The 16,532-nt window shown below is 46.8% G+C and overlaps 3 protein-coding genes across 4 annotated transcripts in view; 1 reads left to right on the top strand and 2 right to left on the bottom strand.

The window, feature by feature from the left end:
* LOC115793687 (PH and SEC7 domain-containing protein 1-like) overlaps positions 1 to 661 on the bottom strand; it is a 55,529-nt gene extending 54,868 nt beyond the window's left edge. The window contains exon 1 of the mRNA XM_030748785.1: positions 600 to 661. The gene's annotated coding sequence lies outside the window, so the exon portion shown is untranslated. The remainder of the gene's footprint in view (positions 1 to 599) is intronic.
* Positions 662 to 6,038: 5,377 nt separating this feature from the next.
* LOC115793312 (elongation of very long chain fatty acids protein 6-like) lies at positions 6,039 to 11,767 on the top strand. 2 transcript variants are annotated; one of them, XM_030748234.1, is made up of 4 exons: positions 6,039 to 6,173; positions 8,027 to 8,158; positions 10,012 to 10,163; positions 10,266 to 11,767. In XM_030748234.1, exons 2-4 carry the CDS (start codon positions 8,088 to 8,090, stop codon positions 10,694 to 10,696), a joined length of 654 nt encoding a protein of 217 aa, XP_030604094.1. In that variant the 5' UTR covers positions 6,039 to 6,173; positions 8,027 to 8,087; the 3' UTR covers positions 10,697 to 11,767. The 2 variants fall into 2 exon arrangements, with proteins under 2 accessions (XP_030604094.1, XP_030604093.1); XM_030748233.1 differs by lacking the exon at positions 6,039 to 6,173 and adding an exon at positions 6,626 to 6,805.
* A 2,037-nt stretch (positions 11,768 to 13,804) lies between these two features.
* LOC115793511 (barrier-to-autointegration factor-like protein) lies at positions 13,805 to 15,441 on the bottom strand. Its single transcript, XM_030748540.1, has 3 exons — positions 15,230 to 15,441; positions 14,974 to 15,100; positions 13,805 to 14,025 (listed from the first exon to the last, which is right to left on the bottom strand). Exons 2-3 carry the CDS (start codon positions 15,097 to 15,099, stop codon positions 13,879 to 13,881), a joined length of 273 nt encoding a protein of 90 aa, XP_030604400.1. The 5' UTR covers position 15,100; positions 15,230 to 15,441; the 3' UTR covers positions 13,805 to 13,878.
* Between the last annotated feature and the right edge of the window lie 1,091 nt (positions 15,442 to 16,532).

Below are 16,532 nucleotides of genomic sequence, written 5' to 3'. Positions count from 1 at the left end.
CAGTCTGATGATTATTATTTCTGAGATCAAATGATAAGCATCAAAAAGAAACTGCATCAGTAATGAAAGTGATACTGAAATGAACTGTGAGCCTTTGGGGAGCGAGCCCACGGATCCGGGACAAATCACGGAGACCAAACAATATCTTCATAAAGTCTCTCATGCATGTCGGAGTTTCCCACTTTTAAGATTATCTGCGGACTATTAGCAAACCCAAACTGACATTTTGAAGGTGGTCCGACCGCACATCCCTGATCCTGATCCTGACGGGGACTCGCTCCAAACAGGCTGTAAATTACCTATAATTTAATCCATAAGACGCACGGAAACTTAAACATGCTCACGGAAAACTTTATTTAAGAGTCAGGAGCTTTTTCGAGAACAAAAAGTCGGTTTTTGCTGCTTTTTTCCAGCCCTGACAGCCGCTGCTCTGGGCAGCAGACAGAAACCCCGAACTCCTTTCAGAAATGCGTGTTTTTAGCACGCCCTCAGTAAAATCCACACTTCGCACCGCTTCCTGTCACATTAAAGCTTCTCTTTACACCGCAGGCTCACGTGTTCCTATTCGGCACGTACTTCATGGACTCGGAGGCACTGACCTGTTTGAAATGTGGGCTTTTCCAGAGTCTGGCGTTGCTGTTGGCACCGCTCAGCAGGGTGAACCATCATCCTAGAAAGGCACGGGGAGGGGTGCAAAAGTTTAAAGTGTACTGAAGGAAAAGCTGTTTTCTGGCTTAATGTGTATCCCGAAATAACCGGCAGCTGCTGCTGCCCCGGGGCACACCGGCAGCTTTGCTCCGCCTCCTGTTTAACTTCATTAATGACGGAATTATCTTAAAATTTCATGTTTTTCAAAGGAGATTCGCACGCCGTGCACTTACCTCCGGGACGGGACGGGCTACAGCGGGGTCTGCAGCTTTCAGAGACCCGCGCGGCAGCTCGGCAGCACCGCCGCGGACTCCGGGTCACGCGCGCGGTCCATTTCACGGTAACGGTGTCGGTAACGACAGATGTAAAGGCGGAGTGCGGGAGGAGTAACTGTAACGGCTAGCTAAGTGAAGCACGGTGCATGGCGGAAGCAATGAAAGTCCAGCGGGAGGTGGAGAGTCCGCGCCGCTCCTTCTTCTCACGCTTCCGCCGCTCTTTGCTCGGTTTCCAGGTGCTCGCTTGACATTAGTTTACGTTCTCCACGGTGACTTCGACTTCCGCATCGTTCAGGTGACGTAACTGGGACGTAAAGAGACGTCAAACCGGCTCGACCAGAACACACGCCCACAAACGTTACGTGTACTAACTTTCAAAATAAAACGCTCGAACAAACGTACACACACAGACACACACGCACACACAGACACACACACACACACACACACACACACACACAGACACACACACAGACACACACACACAGACACACACACACAGACACAGACACACACACACACACACAGACACACATGCACACACACAGACACACGCACACACACACAGACACACATGCACACACACAAACACACGCACACACACACAGACACACATGCACACACACAGACACACACACACACACAGACACACAGGCACACACACAGACACACGCACACACACACAGACACACACACACGCACACAAACAGACACACACACACACGCACACCCTCTGCAGGCAATAAAATGCAAATTTTATTCGGGGAGCTGAGACAGAACAAGGCAGCCTCTAAATTCTGCTCCTATAATCATCAGCATGGAGACGATGACACGCCTCCCTGACACCAAACTCTGCAGTCATCGGGGATTTTGTTCATGACCGCACCTGAAATATTAGTTTCATCATCTGCTAATGTGTGTGTTATTGTTGTCTCTGAGTTTAGGGTCTGTGGACACTTAAACTTGCATCATCACTGTGACATCACACCAGTGCAAGTTATAATACTGTAACCTGAGAGTGCAGCGGGTTTATCACCGTGTGCACAGTTCATTCATTTTCTTTTTCTGAGTCTAAAAGCTTTTAAATGCATGATGTGTGTGATTAACTCATAAAGACTACACACTTTAGGAAAGTTAGATTAATCCAGTACATGTGAATTATTATGCCGTAGCTTTGTAGCTAAAACACAAAATAAATAAAGTGTATTTCTCAAAGATAAAAGTACTACTTTAAATACAATTTCAAGGACATGTACTTAGTATTTCAAATTGATGTCTTTTTATAAGTTTCCTTTACATTTCTATCAAAAGTTTTATTTTACTGTGATCCAGTAAAATAAAGATTTCAGTACAGGATAATAGTGAAATACACGTTATACTTCATCCCTGTTTGGATGTAAGTCAGAATTACTGCAGTGCTCGAAATCAGCGGTGAACACTCACATGATTTCAGTCCGGCAGCAGTGTCCCGAACCAGGAGTCACCTCAATCTTCTTGACAGTCTGAGGAGGAACCGGTCTCAGGGTCGTCCGTCTGCAGTGGCACGCGTTGATGCTAAAACCTGGGATATATGAATAAAATAATCACCTCAAGATAAAATGGTATGTTGGAGGTATTTGTCCACTTCAGTAGAGAGATGAAAATGTATCAAATTTGGTTGAACTCAGTAATATTTTCTCACCATGCAGAGAGGCGATGCAGCAGCAGAAAGTCAGAGCAGCCAGGAGGAGCAGTGGTCTGCTCATCTTCCTGCTATTTTTTGATCTTTGAGGAGCAGTGAGGATGTGAGCGCGAGTCTGAGGCTGAACGGGAACTTTGTGGTAAGTTTCTGGTGTTTTCTCCTGACTGACATAAATTTATCCAACAGCCCATTTCATCACCACCTACAGAATAATGCTGTGGATGGATAATTATAAATAACTTAAATATAGAGTACAATTAATACCAGACTTCATCAGGTACACATTTCTAATACTGAGTTGGATCCCTGTTTTCTTCAAAACTGCCTTTTATGTGGCATAGATTTAACAAGGTGCTGGAAACATTGCTCAGATATTTTGGTTCATATTGACATGGATACAGTGGCTGCAGATATGCCAGCTGTACACAATCTGCCAAAGGTGCTCTATTAGGGTGATACGGTACTATGAGGTCTTTGAGATAAGATGGAGCCTGATTATTCAAGACCTTGTAGGTGAGGAGAAGGATTTTAAATTCTATTCTAGATTTAACAGGGAGCCAATGAAGAGAAGCCAATATGGGAGAAATCTGCTCTCTCTTTCTAGTCCCTGTCAGTACTCTAGCTGCAGCACTCATTTATGAAGAGGAAGCTGTGACTGGATTTCTGTCCTGTGTATTCAGACCGTTTACAGACATACAGAACATCCTTCACTTCAACAACCTGATAAATCAGTAAAAAGAGACAGAAGCTTCCTGCAGACTGTCACAATACAAACACACAAAACCAGGTCCTCAGGTGAGCTTCTATAAGAGGACGAAAGCACAGGCGTCGCCTCCTGCTGGCTGCTAGAAATAATGCAGGGTTTAGGTGCTTCACATTGGCTTCATTTGGTCTGTTGAAGGTTCCCAAATAAAAGATCATCAGCATCAAACCTGCTGATCCAACTCCAAGGATAGTGTGCTAACAGTAACCAGCAGGGGGCTCTGTGGGTTGATGTTATGGGATGCACTGTAAGGGAGCGTGTTAGAGAAACCCAGAGTACCCACAGTGCACCTGCTGAGGGCGCTGTAGAGGTCAAAGGATCCTCACTGATGTGTTTGTCCTGAGGACACAAGATCCACTGATTAACTGGCAGGAAGATGTTCAGTAAATCCACATCACTGTATCATCACAAACATAAATGAATAAAACTGTGTGCATACACAGTTTCTTTCCAACGCGGGGAGCAAACATAACAAATGAAGCCGATTTGTCCCAAAAACAGCTGAAAAATAAATATTTGTGCATCATATGACAAATGCAGACATGATCACTGGACTTTTCTCTTACTCATCTTCATTTCTCAGAAGCAGGATTTCATTCATTCACTGTGTGGCTGCAGCAGCCTCTCAGTGTGCTGCAGTCAGTGAGCACAGCACGAATCGCTAACCAGGTGAAGCAGCCTCACACCTGTCAGCATACAGACTGAGCTGCAGCTCGCTGTCTGGCTCCAAATGTCTGTTGATCATAATTATTGATTGTTTAGATCAGCGCTCGTCTGTGTTGCCGTTTCACAGCAGGTGACGCTGCGGGGGTCAGACAGCTAAGCCCCGCTTTGCCCAGCAGCAGGTGTGAGTGGTGCATGCTGGTTATGGACGATGGTGTGGCCTGCAGGGATACAAGAACCAAAATGAGCTGATCGTGGAGCATGATCATGGAGAAGAAGCTGAAGGAGAAGCAGCAGGATGCAGCAGGATGCAGCAGGGACTCATCAGAGAAGGAACTTCACCGACTTATGTTGTTCGGGGACACTCCTCATCCCCAGAGTCCACCTCTGCACAGCTTTCTTCTTGCAGACCTTTGTTCTTTGTGTTGTTTGTGTATCTGGGAAGAATCTCCTGTTCTGTCTGCATGTATTGGTCTCATCTTTTGTTCTGTCTCATCTCGCATCTCATCAAACAGACCATCTTTGGTGCAGCTGCTATCAGACTCTGAGATCAGACTGTTGGCACCTAATGACCTCATGCTGGAGTCTGGTATGTGTTTACTGTTGATCATATCATTCTAGCAGAGCTGCTCTCATGAAGAAATATGAGAAATATGTCCTGAAAGCTCAGAAAGATTTGATGTGTTTATCAGCTCTAATGGAAGAGATATTAATCTCTTCCATTAGAGCCTGTTTTAAATGCCTGATCATTTTAATGTATCATCGTTTAAAGGAAGGAGTTTGACAAAGACCTCGGTGATGACTGTGGGAATTATTTGCAGAGAAATGGGAGGCTGTGATTGCTCAGCTGAGGCGATCACAGGGAGGAGGTGCAGCGCTGGCTCAGGTATTTGGTGAATGTCAGGTGTCCTCAGGTTTGACGCACCTGATTTTAAAAAATGAGCAGATGTTGCTGCGTGTGCTGCTTTAGGATAAACACTGCACAGCATGCAGAGGGACTCACACTCAGCTGCTGCCACTCTTATTTCAGAAATATTACTAAACAGATGTAACATCTTTGAGACTTGCTTTTCATGCCTTAATGAGGAAACACAAAGATAAGCTGTGAAATTTGATGCATTTTTAACTTATTTGGTTTTAATAAAGATTGTGAGGCTGCACCTCCTTTAATCATCTTTAAATACTGCAGACATATTGCAGTCATTCATATCTAATCAAATATTTATTGAGTCTGAACAGCATCAGAGTAACTGAGAGAAACGTGCTGCACGTGTCCTGCAGCTCGGTCGCATCCTTCTGTGGATGATACCATGCAGATGTAGATCTGAGGAGGGACGCGTGCACGCTGACCTCTGCCCCGGTTTAAGGATGAAGGATGCAGAAAAACTGCTGTGATCTAACTGAGCGAGCACAGACTCTCTGACAACGAGTCACTTTAAATATTTCCTCTGAGTCTTTGGGGTAAACGCAGCTGTCGCTGCAGCCGCTAACTGAGTGGAAGCTCAGACTGAGCGGCACAGGTGAGATGCACCTGAGGCCCACAGGTGTTTGAAATGTCTGAAATCTTACTGAAACTCATCTGAGAGATGAAATCTGGGATTTCTAGCAAAAAGAAATGAATTCATCATTGATATGAATCAATAATCAGATTACTTCCTGCAACAAAAGCAGCTGATCTCAATCAGCTGCAGACTGTGTGATGGTCTGAAACCAGGAGCACAGAGCAGCAAAACATCAGGAATCATATTTCTATTAAATATATCTCTGAAAACTGAGGCCGAACATTAAACACAGGAAGTGTTGGTGGAGGAGCCGTGCTCAGAGCCCCCGCTGCTCAGGAAACCTGCGAGCATGAAGAAACTGAATGAATCATTCAAATAAAGAGTTTAATGAGTCAGTCTGCTCAGTGACTCCATGATTGCAGGTAATTTTCCTCCACCTGAGCGAACCGTCCCTGATCACCTGCAGCCTCCCTGCAGGTGTGTCCTCCTCACACTGCTGCTGAGTCACGTTTCAGTTTGGTGTTCAGAGCTCTTCATGGTCAGATCTGTGGGTCAGCTGCAGGTCTCTGAGGCCTGCTGAGACTTGAACATCTGGACACGGTTGATGCCTTTAAGAAGAAGCCTGAGACCCACCTGTGCAGGTATGCTTTCATTCAGTTTCACTGTTGTATCGATACCTTTTCCTCTACTGCATTTGTTACTGTGAGGCTCTTTGTGATCTTTGCGCTTAAATTAGTGTTACTGACACACTAACACAGACCCCTGTGATAAACAGAAGCCTGTCAGCACAGTGTGCTCCATCCACTGATAATATTCTGATCTGGAACAAACTGTTTGTGACTGCTGATTATCAGCCTGAAAGCTTCATGCAGAAATCTGCTGCAGTCATGAAGTGCTCAGAAATGAGAAATCACTGATTCTGTGGGTCAGGGACAAGTACTGCCCGAAGCAGTATTTGTACTGTGATGATCGTCAAGGATCAGATTACTTGTTACGAACACGTCAGTAAACTATGAATGAAACGCAGATCGGTGACTCCTGGAGGTTCCGCCTCCTCCTCGCAGGCTTTAATAGGGACGCGGACAGGTGCGCGGACAGACCGCAGGGAACCTCCGAGCCAGCTGTTTTCCTCTGGGTTTACACATTTATTAATCTAAGCTGTGAGAGTAATAATGATGCTGCAGGTGAACGGGACGGACTTCCACCTGTCCGAGTACAGCTTCGAGCGGCACTTCGACGAGCGAGGAGCGATAGAGTGGATGCAAGCGAACTGGTGAGCAGCGTGTCCCCTTTAACTTGGACTTTAGGGCGTAAATAAACTGATTTAGACTTAAATAAGTTAGAGTTAGTCTCAGCTTCCTTGACCGAAAGTTTAAAAGACTCTCGGCCAGTCGGCAATAGTCGAAATATCCGGATAAACTGTCTCTACACTTTAACGAATTCCGTTAAAAATATTCCCTTTTTTAGTGAATCGTGTGTTCTTTAAAGGTGCTCACAGTTCTGGATGAGTTTGGAGGAAGTTTCGGGACATTCAGGGTGCAGCCTTTGTTTCGGCACCCACCCAGTAACCCACAGACCCCACCTTCCTCCAACACACCGGCACCTTAACCGGTTCACTCATACCAAAGCTGGCTGATCCGCCAGGTAGCAGGTCCAGGACGACCTGCTCGGGCTTCTTTTAACTGTGTTTGAACTCCGCGTCTTTGTGTGTTGTTAAATCGATGAGGGGATGTGTGCGACTCAGGAGATACAAACTGGTAGCGGAGTCTTACGCAAGAACGCGCGGCCGCTGCAGGACACAGGTATACTGCAGGTGAGCCGCTGGGCCAGTGACGTCACCACGATTGTATTTGCGGGACCCGCCCTTCTCGAACTACGATACCGTGATGCAATATAAAAATATGTGCGGAAATATTTGACCTGTTCATCAGCTGTGACGGAAACTGCACGTGTTAGACTCCACATTAGACTCTGTAGGTCCATCAGCTGTTAAAGCAGGTCAGAAAGCTGAGCTCCATCACTGCACAGATGTTCCTCAGCAGATGGGTGCTCGGGTCTGTGACGACGTCAGCTGCAGCTTTAGTTTAAAAAAAATCTTTTTCCTCATGTTTCTGAGGAGACTCAAAACTCATCCCCACACCAACGCGTGGCTCTGCCGGGATTCACAAAAAAAGAGAAACCACAGAGACCCCGGGAAGACCTGCAAATACCACAGAGAGGCCAGCTGATGGGTTCACACTCGGGACCTTCTTGCTGTGAGGCAGCAGTGCTAACCACTGTTCCACCACAGGATTAGGTTACTGAGACATGAAACAACTGTGACAAATTTAAATCCATAATCTTTTTAATTTAAACTTCATGATCTTTAAGATCTGAACTAAAATAATTTCACGTTTATAATCTTTAATTTTCAGAAACCAGCTGAGAACATGCAGCTAATATTCTCAGGTATCAAACACCTGTGGGTGACGGTATCTCCTGTTTTCTCCCGCAGGAAGAGCTCGTTCGTGTTCAGCGCTCTGTACGCCGCCCTGGTGTTCGGAGGGCAGCACTACATGAAGCCTCGGCCCAAACTCAACCTGCGGTGGCCGCTCATCCTCTGGTCTCTGAGCCTCGCCGTCTTCAGGTAAGTCCGAGTGTTCATCCTCCCACACTCATCAAGCGTAACAACCACACGCACACACACGCCACGTGACCGGAAGTTCTTTGGCCTGTGATTATTGCATTAAAATCAGAGAAACTGGAGCTGTGACTGTAACTGTGAAAACGGCTCACAGCGATCATGTTTTTTTATTTGACGGAAGCTGTCGCAGTAATGTGACAGGTGCAGTTCAGGGATCCAATCAGATTCTCTCATTAGTAACTGGAAACACGGAGCGTAAAGAACAGCTGACGGCGCTCAGTCCTCATCCATCCTGTTACGGAGGCCGGTGTTGTGCCAAAAAGTGATCGTCTGCCAGAAAGTGATTTTTGATGTTTCTATGTGCTTTTATGTGTAATGTATTTGCTCATATTGGTGAATAGAGTGTAGTCAATAGGATTTATGAAGGGCTTAGATATAAAATGAAGAAATGACCTGTTATTCAAGTATGTTTATGACTCTGCATTATTGCACGTACGTATAATAAATCCAGTCCTCTTTGGTCACTGAAAATATCTTTATAGAGTGTAATGTCATATTTGTTCTGATTTCTGCTGCCCTCCTGACCACATATCTCTTTAAAAATCTGGCCAATCGCAGTTTTTACCCTGATAAATAAAGAATATATAAAAGTCTCTGCCAAAAACTGATTGCAGCTTCTACCTTGTGACAGAAATGTTGTTTGTTACTCAAAATGACTTGATATCATTCACGAGAGATATGTTTGACATATTTTTCACAGATTATAGATCAGCAAGTCATTTACAACAGTTTAAATATGGGCAATCACTTTCTGGCAGACGATCACTTTTTGGCACAACACCGGCTCTCAGTGAGGTCACTGATCACGCCCTCAGGCCCCAAGTAAAGGAAATGCTCCATCAGAGACGCTAACGGGCGGGCACACGCTGAACACCACACCGGACGGTGACACCTACCCCTCCAAACAAGCTGTGACAGTCTCCATGGTAACCACGGGCACGCTTTGCATTGTGTTCATGCCGACTCAACATTTCTGCACATGTCGTGTGCCAGTGGCATGCCGTTTCCACAGTAACCAGCCCTGAAGGCACCTGCAGCTCAGGTGTGTTTGTTTTCTCACCTGTGTGAGAACAATAGACAGGTGGGCAGTGGCACGCGGCCGTTACAAAACAGGAAGCTGCCATAAACACAGGCGACCCGAGAGATTAAAATTAGGGGAACAGTCCTACAAACAGAACAGCGCTCAGGTCATTAAAGGCCAGCTCACCTTCATTCCAGAGCACCTTACAACACACACACACACACACCCTGTCTGAATAATGCAGAATAACGAAACCACTGCTGATTCATAATTAAGAGAACGTGAAATAAGCCATCTGATATCTGAGCAGCTCTGAGGTGAAACCAGGCGGTTTCAGGACCGGGAGGGTCTGGTCACATGATCGAGCAAGCTGCCTGAAAAATAAAAGTTCTGCAAGATGTAAACAAGAAAAAAAGTCAGTGAGGCTGAAGTCACATCAGTGCGCTCTGACAGTTTAAAGGCTGCAGTTGTGTGACCTATGACCTTCAGAGCAGCGTGGAGTGAACTGCAGCATGATCTCCTGCAGGGCCTCAGTAACTCGTGTTTATCCGGTCTGAATGCATCAAATCTTTTAGCTGAGAATGTCCCGTAATGTACTTTCAGATTTGCTGCTGAGGTTCAGGGTCCTGTAACGATGTGCAGCCACTAACGGCTGCACTGACCTGTAATTCGAGGCCCGTCGTCTCCTCACGGCAGATTAAATCCTTTCGTGGAGTCGTCGTCCTCTCGCGGTGGATTTCTTACACTGATGGATTTATTGTTTCTTTCTTTGCAGCATCATCGGTGCGACTCGGACCGCTCCCTACATGTTCCACATCCTGATCTCCAGCGGCTTCAGACAGTCCATCTGTGACCAGAGCTTCTACAACGGCCCGGTCAGCAAGTTCTGGGCCTACGCCTTCGTCCTCAGCAAAGCTCCAGAGCTCGGTCAGTCCTTTAAACCGGCACCATCACTGCCCCTCCAAACTGATCACTGCTGAAATGAAATGTTTGAATCATATGATTGATCGCTGAGATGTTTGTTTGCAGGCGACACAGCGTTCATCGTGCTCAGGAAGCAGAAGCTGATCTTCCTGCACTGGTACCACCACATCACCGTGCTGCTGTACTCCTGGTACTCCTACAAAGACATGGTGGCTGGCGGCGGCTGGTTCATGACCATGAACTACATCGTGCACGCGCTCATGTACAGCTACTACGCGGCGCGTGCCGCTGGCCTGCGCGTGCCCCGCCCCTTCGCCGTGCTCATCACCAGCGCTCAGATCGCCCAGATGGCCATGGGGGTGACGGTGAGCGTGCTGGTGTACGGCTGGATGCAGCAGGGGGACTGCCCCTCCAGCCTGGACAACATCACCTGGGCCTCACTCATGTACTTCAGCTACCTGCTGCTCTTCTCCAACTTCTTCTACCAGACTTACCTCCGCCGCAAGTCTGACCCCAAGACCACCAAGACTCAGTAGAAGCAGGAGCTCTGAGGGAGGTGTTAGTCTGGGGGTCTCTGAAAACTGAAGCTACAATAACAATCGGACCTTTGCATGGCAGAAGAATCTGAAGAGTTTTTACTGAACAGGATGGAAAAACCTGTGATGGACACAGCGGGGGGGTCAGAACAAACGCCACAGTCTCGGTCTTTATTACAGATGTGAGACGTCTGCTCCTCCGGAGATGATTTGGTTTTTCTGAGATTATCATCTAAGAACAAAACAGTCGCTGAGTGATGAAGATAAGCTTTTAGTTTCAGCTGTGTCCATGCGTCCTCTTCATCACTCTGGAATGTTCTTTCCTCTGAGCTCCCCCAGCATTCCTCTGCATACTGGTTAGACTGGTTCCTCCTGCTCACCGTACCTGCCCTCGGTCACCTGGGTGGAGCACAAACGGGTTTTCTTTCACTCACAGGGTGTTTGGTGCTCTCTGCCTCATTCTCAGAGTTTCTGGTTTGTGACGCAGAGCTCAGAGGAGGAAGCTCGGAGACTTTCAGGCTCTTCCCTCTGACTCTGTGATGCCTTCAAATGTCATCGGGAAAAAAAGTCACGTTCTGTCTGAAATTAGAAAAACCTCAAAGCTGCAGACACGGCGATTAAAGTTCTGACCTCACACTTCCTGTGATGTTTACATACGTGAGCGTGTGATCAGGAGGGTTTTCCATCCTGTTCCATCACTTTTCTTTTTCCACACTTTTTAAAAAAAATCTATTTATTGATAATTTTGTGTTTACCTGACGTATGATGGCACCCGATTGGCTGCTGGAAACGTCACTTCCTGTGGTGTTTCACCTGCTAGAACATCAGTCACATGTTTATTTAAATCTCGTCTCGCAGAGGCGTCCTCCTGTTTGCAGCTCTGTGATTGGCTGCAGTCATTTGACGCGTGATTGAAAAACTGAGCTCTGAAGGAATCGAGCGGCAGTTTGACACGCCGACCCAAACGCTGACCTGTGTCTGTTTTTTATATAAAGTCTGTATTTTATGTCTAAAACGCTGTATTTATTGTACTGAAGGCCAAGAATAAAGAAGCAGTTTGTATGTTTGTAAGTCGTGTTCTCAGTTTCAGTTCCTTCAAGATGATTTTCCTGGTTTTTGGTACCAACAGTTCCCACTTAGGAGCACTTTATCCTCCAACTGTCTCTAAATCATCTTTGGATTTTCTAACTCAATTCACATGAAATGTTTTACTCACCGTTCATTACGCCTGCACACCTGCGGGCCCCCGCACACCTGCGGGCCCCCGCACACCTGCAGAGCATCCTGCTGCAGTCACATTCATCATTCATTGTGACCGCTGTGATGTCAACAACATACAGAAAGTACCATTTAAAGTATCAGGTCACATGTGACCTCTGACCTTTCCTTCAAGGTCAAAGTGAGAATGCTGCTGCACACAGCTGTTTGAAAAACTTGTGATCAAAAACGTATTTATCACTAAACATTTAAAGTAATTTGACTAAACAATGAAATGAATGCTACACGTACAATAAAAATAAAATCTAATTCTACTGTCAGGCATATTAAAATGGGTTCAAAGGGCAAACGACGAAGGCTGCACAAGTCTGTTTAAAAAGAACAAAAACTCAGATGAAGATCTCCAGCAGGTGTAACATGATGACAGGTGAAGAACACTGACTGTCCATCATGGCTCCTGGTAGGGGGCGGGATCTCTCAAGGAGTTAGACGCCTGGGTCAGAGCGTCTCCAAACTGCAGCTCCTGTGGGGTCTTCCTGGTCTGCAGGGGTCAGTATCTATCAGAGCGGTCCCAGGAAGGAGCAGGGTCATGGGGGCAGAGGGTCATGATGCACACGGGGAGGGAAGACTGGTCCGCGTGGTCGATCCAACTGACGAGCTGCTGAAAGAGGTCATCTGGTTCTGATAGGATGTGCTGGATAAACCAGTCCAATCCACGATTAAATATCGATCCAATATTTGATGATTAACTGTAGCTTTGAATGAAATGTTGTCACGGGTCCATTAAAAAATTCCCTGCTACAGTTACAGTAGGACTACAGCTGCAGTGATCAGCACTTCAGAACTGGGACCATCTATAAATAATCAGTTTATTAACTGTCCAATAGGATCACAGGGCTGCATTCTATCCCAGCTGTCACAGGGTGAAAGGTGGGTACACCTGAACAGGTGAACAGTCCATCAGCAGTTAACATCACCATCCTGTCTCTGCACTGTGGAGAACAAACTCCACAGGAAGGCTTCAGCTCACCAACACGTGAACCCAGATGCTTCCAGCATTAAGCAGTGCTGACCCCGATCCACCCTGACCTCAGGACAAATACTGCATTTCCTCCTCTTTCACTACAGCTGCACTGACACTGGCTGGCAAACACTGCCACCTAGTGGTGAAAGATTGTGTTGCGTTTTACACATTCTGATGAGAAACGGCTCCTTTAAAGTCTTCGTCCATCCCTCCTCCTCCTCCGTCTCACCCTGCATCCCTGCATACTTCATTTAAAGTGATTTACATAATTTATAATAATGACTCAATAATTATGATCCAACACAAACCTAAAAAGATTGTGACCTCTACATACAGCTGTGTTTTTAACCTAGCTGTGTGTGTGTGTGTGTTCTGTGGGGGGACCATAACATGGTCAGGACAGTAACTTCCTGGCATTAGGTGTCATTTCCCCCGCAGCCATAAGATCAGGGCTGCAGGGATGTGGCCGCTGCACCGATCTGTCGGGGTGAAGAGGGAGCTGAGTGTGAAAGCAAAGCTGGTCGATCTACATCCCTGCCCTCACACCTATGGTCACGAGCTTTGGGTATCACAGGATCCTGCAGGCGTCTCACAGGGATTTTATTAGAAAACCTAAATGTGACTTCATTTGCAGGACAAAGTGGATTAGATCAAGTTTTTCCTCTCTAACTAATCTCATACAGCGTCAGTCTGTCCCCTCAGTCTCAGCAGCTGTCTCTGAGTGTTTGCATGTCTGCTGCTCCTCATGCTGGACTCTAAGCTCCGTGTTAGCCTCGATGAACGGCTCATTCGGTTTTAGTTGACACCCCACGACAAGCACAGACCTGTTCTCTGAGTAAAAGCCCAGAAATGAAGCTTGAACAAACTGAGACACCAAGATTTTATTCATGTTCAAAAGACAACATTAGCTACGAGGTGCTCTCAGGTGAGGGAGGGGTCCTCAGAGGTTGTTGTCTGTCCAGTCCTTCAGGGCACGAGTGCAGGTGCTGGTCTGGTGACTGTTTGCTCCACTGCTGTGTTTGAGCCACTGGCCAAACCTCTGCGGGTCTCTGTCCTGCACCAGGTAATGACCGAGAACACCGGAGGCCTGAAAGCACAAGAAACACGGAGCAGCTGAGAAACAAAGCCAAGCTCAGAGGAGACAATCCCAACAGGCGGCTTTTCAACAGGAAGGTGAGCTCAAAGCCTGCTCACAGGTTCTAATGATGAACAAAGGGCTGAAATCAAGAAGCTGCAGTCCACACACGCTTCCTGAGAAGCACAGAGAGCTGCAAGCTGAAAGTCTAAGAAAGATCAGCTAAAAGCTGAAGACAGCAGAGAGGGGGATAAATGAGCTGGGATGGGATCCCAGTGAGCAAACAAGGGCAGGAAAAGACAGGTCTGAATGAGGAGGGAGGCACTTCAGAGGAAACAGAAAGCTATGGAAGCACTGAGGAAAGCAGGAAAACATAAGCTAAGGTCTGCCAGCAGGACGAATGAAATGAATCCCGGAGAGCAGCAAAGAAAACAAATAACGTGAACAATGAATACAAAGATGGATGTGCTCTTTTATTCCTGACTTACAATAACGTCTGACAGTGAAGTTGGCCCTCTGAACATTAAACAAAGGTCATGACTTCATCCTTACCCTTTGACCTTTGTAATAACACTCACAGTTAGGGCATTAAATGTGACATTGTGAGGTCAGAGTGACCTTTGTTGATCCCTGAGTCTGAGTGAGAATAAAAGCTCCGAGGAAACGTTCCTGCAGCAGGACTTTCCTCAGCACAGACACTTTCTGTTCCCTGGAAGTGAAACTTTGCTCAAACCAGCAAAGTTTCACTTCCAGGGAACAGAAAGTGATCAATGCAACCACACATTCAGCATTTCCTCTGAACGCCTCCATGACAGGCATGAACCGAGCTCCCGCATCCAGGATCTGGATCTGGGTTCCTTTGGGAGTTCTGATTCAGTGGTGGAGGTGAAAAAAGCCCCCACCACACATCAGGTCTGAGCCCATCTGATCTGAGACTGTGTTTCCATGTGTTTTCTGTACCTTGTTGATGCCCTCCCGTTGCAGCTCCCTCCCCAGCATTGGTCCGATTCCCGGGAGCGCCGTCACCGGCTTGTCTCCCATGGGCTCGCTGACAAAGTTGCGGTGCTTCTGAGAAGTATTCGACATCCTGAAACAGAGTTTTGGTCATTCGTGGCTCATTTTATTACTGCTTGTATGGAATATGCATCATTTTCACAGTTATCCTGCTAACAGACACACGCACACACCTGTCGGTGGGCGAGGTCATGGTGCTCACCTGCTTCTGTGGAAGAGCTCCAGTCAGTCAGAAATAGCCGGCTGCAGTCTGTGCTCCTGAGCGAACTCGCCAAATATGAATGAGCAAGAATGCAGCAATGAATTAAGTGCGCTTGGTATTAAGGAACGCCCACAGCCTGCCTGCTGTGGGAGGAGCTATCACGGTCATTGATGCAGCTGAAAGAGGCGAAGCAGCTCCGTCACACAGGACTGTGTCTGAGCATCATCACAGCTGCATTTTACTGGCTTTCCAGGAAGCATCACATCTCTGGGGCTGAAACATAAGGCTGCAGTTCCTCTGCAGGCCAGCAGAGGCAGCAGTGAGTCAGCCCCCATAGACTCCCATGTTAAAACTTTACAGCAGAAATAAACATGTTTACAGCCTCTTTGTTTGTTTGTTTGCATATTTGTCGCACCTTCAGATCATTAAACTGATTTTAATTCTGGACAAAGGAAACCAGCATAAATGGAAAATGCAGTTTTTCAATGATGATTTCATTTATTAATGGAAAAGGCTCTCCCAGCCTACCTGTCATTGTCTGTGGTGATGGACAGGCTGACAGATGAGGTCAGCAGGAGTCTCTGTGATCTGTAGTGAGAGCAAGGAGCAGGTGGAGGAGAGCATAGAGAGGTGGAGGTGTGCTCTGGAGAGAAGAGGAATCTAAGTCAGTAGATACAATTGTGTGAATGAGAGGGAGGCAGGTGGAAAGGTGAAATACCTGGGGTCAACCATCCAGAGAGAGGTGAAGAGGAGAGTGCAGGCAGGGTGGAGCAGGTGGAGACGAGTGTCAGGGGTGAAAGGGAAGGTTTCCAGAAGGGCAGTGAGACCTGCTGTGATTTTTGGAGATAGTGGCTCTGACACAAAGACAGGAGGCAGAGCTGAAGACACTCAGATGTTCATTTGGAGCAGGATGGACCAGAAATGAGTCCGTCAGAGGGACGGCTCAGAGTCAGAGAGGCTGAGAGGGTTTGGACATGTGCAGAGGAGGGAGGGTGGAGATACTGGAGCTGCAGGCAGGAGGAAGTTCATGGATGAAGGAGGACACGCAGAGTGTTGGTGTGACAGACGAGGATGCTGGGAGAGGGGGAGATGGAGGCAAATCATTAAAACACATGCTTTAATATCTGTTCTATTGTGTGCCTGATTCAGATGTGAATGTGAGGAGATGAATGTGTCAGGCTTTACAAATGCAGCAGCAGGTGGCGCTGTAACATAATATTTGCATGAGGTTTTTTGGACATTTCAGCAGTTTTCTTTGTGACGTGTTCAGCAGGAACCAGCAGGAGGTTAGATTACAGAAGCA

Source organism: Archocentrus centrarchus, chromosome 15 (genome assembly GCF_007364275.1).
Source record: "Archocentrus centrarchus isolate MPI-CPG fArcCen1 chromosome 15, fArcCen1, whole genome shotgun sequence".
Taxonomy (NCBI): Eukaryota; Metazoa; Chordata; class Actinopteri; order Cichliformes; family Cichlidae; genus Archocentrus; species Archocentrus centrarchus.
Note: the sequence above shows the minus strand (reverse complement) of the source record. Positions and strands in the feature narration are given on the sequence as shown.

Coding starts and splice junctions, on each gene's coding strand:
- LOC115793312 (XM_030748233.1), top strand. CDS start 6,705: ATGATGCTGCAGGTGAACGGGACGGACTTCCACCTGTCCGAGTACAGC. Junction 6,806..8,026: donor GAGTGGATGCAAGCGAACTG/GTGAGCAGCGTG, acceptor TTTCTCCCGCAG/GAAGAGCTCGTTCGTGTTCA. Junction 8,159..10,011: donor CTGAGCCTCGCCGTCTTCAG/GTAAGTCCGAGT, acceptor CTTTCTTTGCAG/CATCATCGGTGCGACTCGGA.
- LOC115793511 (XM_030748540.1), bottom strand. CDS start 15,099: ATGTCGAATACTTCTCAGAAGCACCGCAACTTTGTCAGCGAGCCCATG. Junction 14,026..14,973: donor AACGGGAGGGCATCAACAAG/GTACAGAAAACA, acceptor TTGTGCTTTCAG/GCCTCCGGTGTTCTCGGTCA.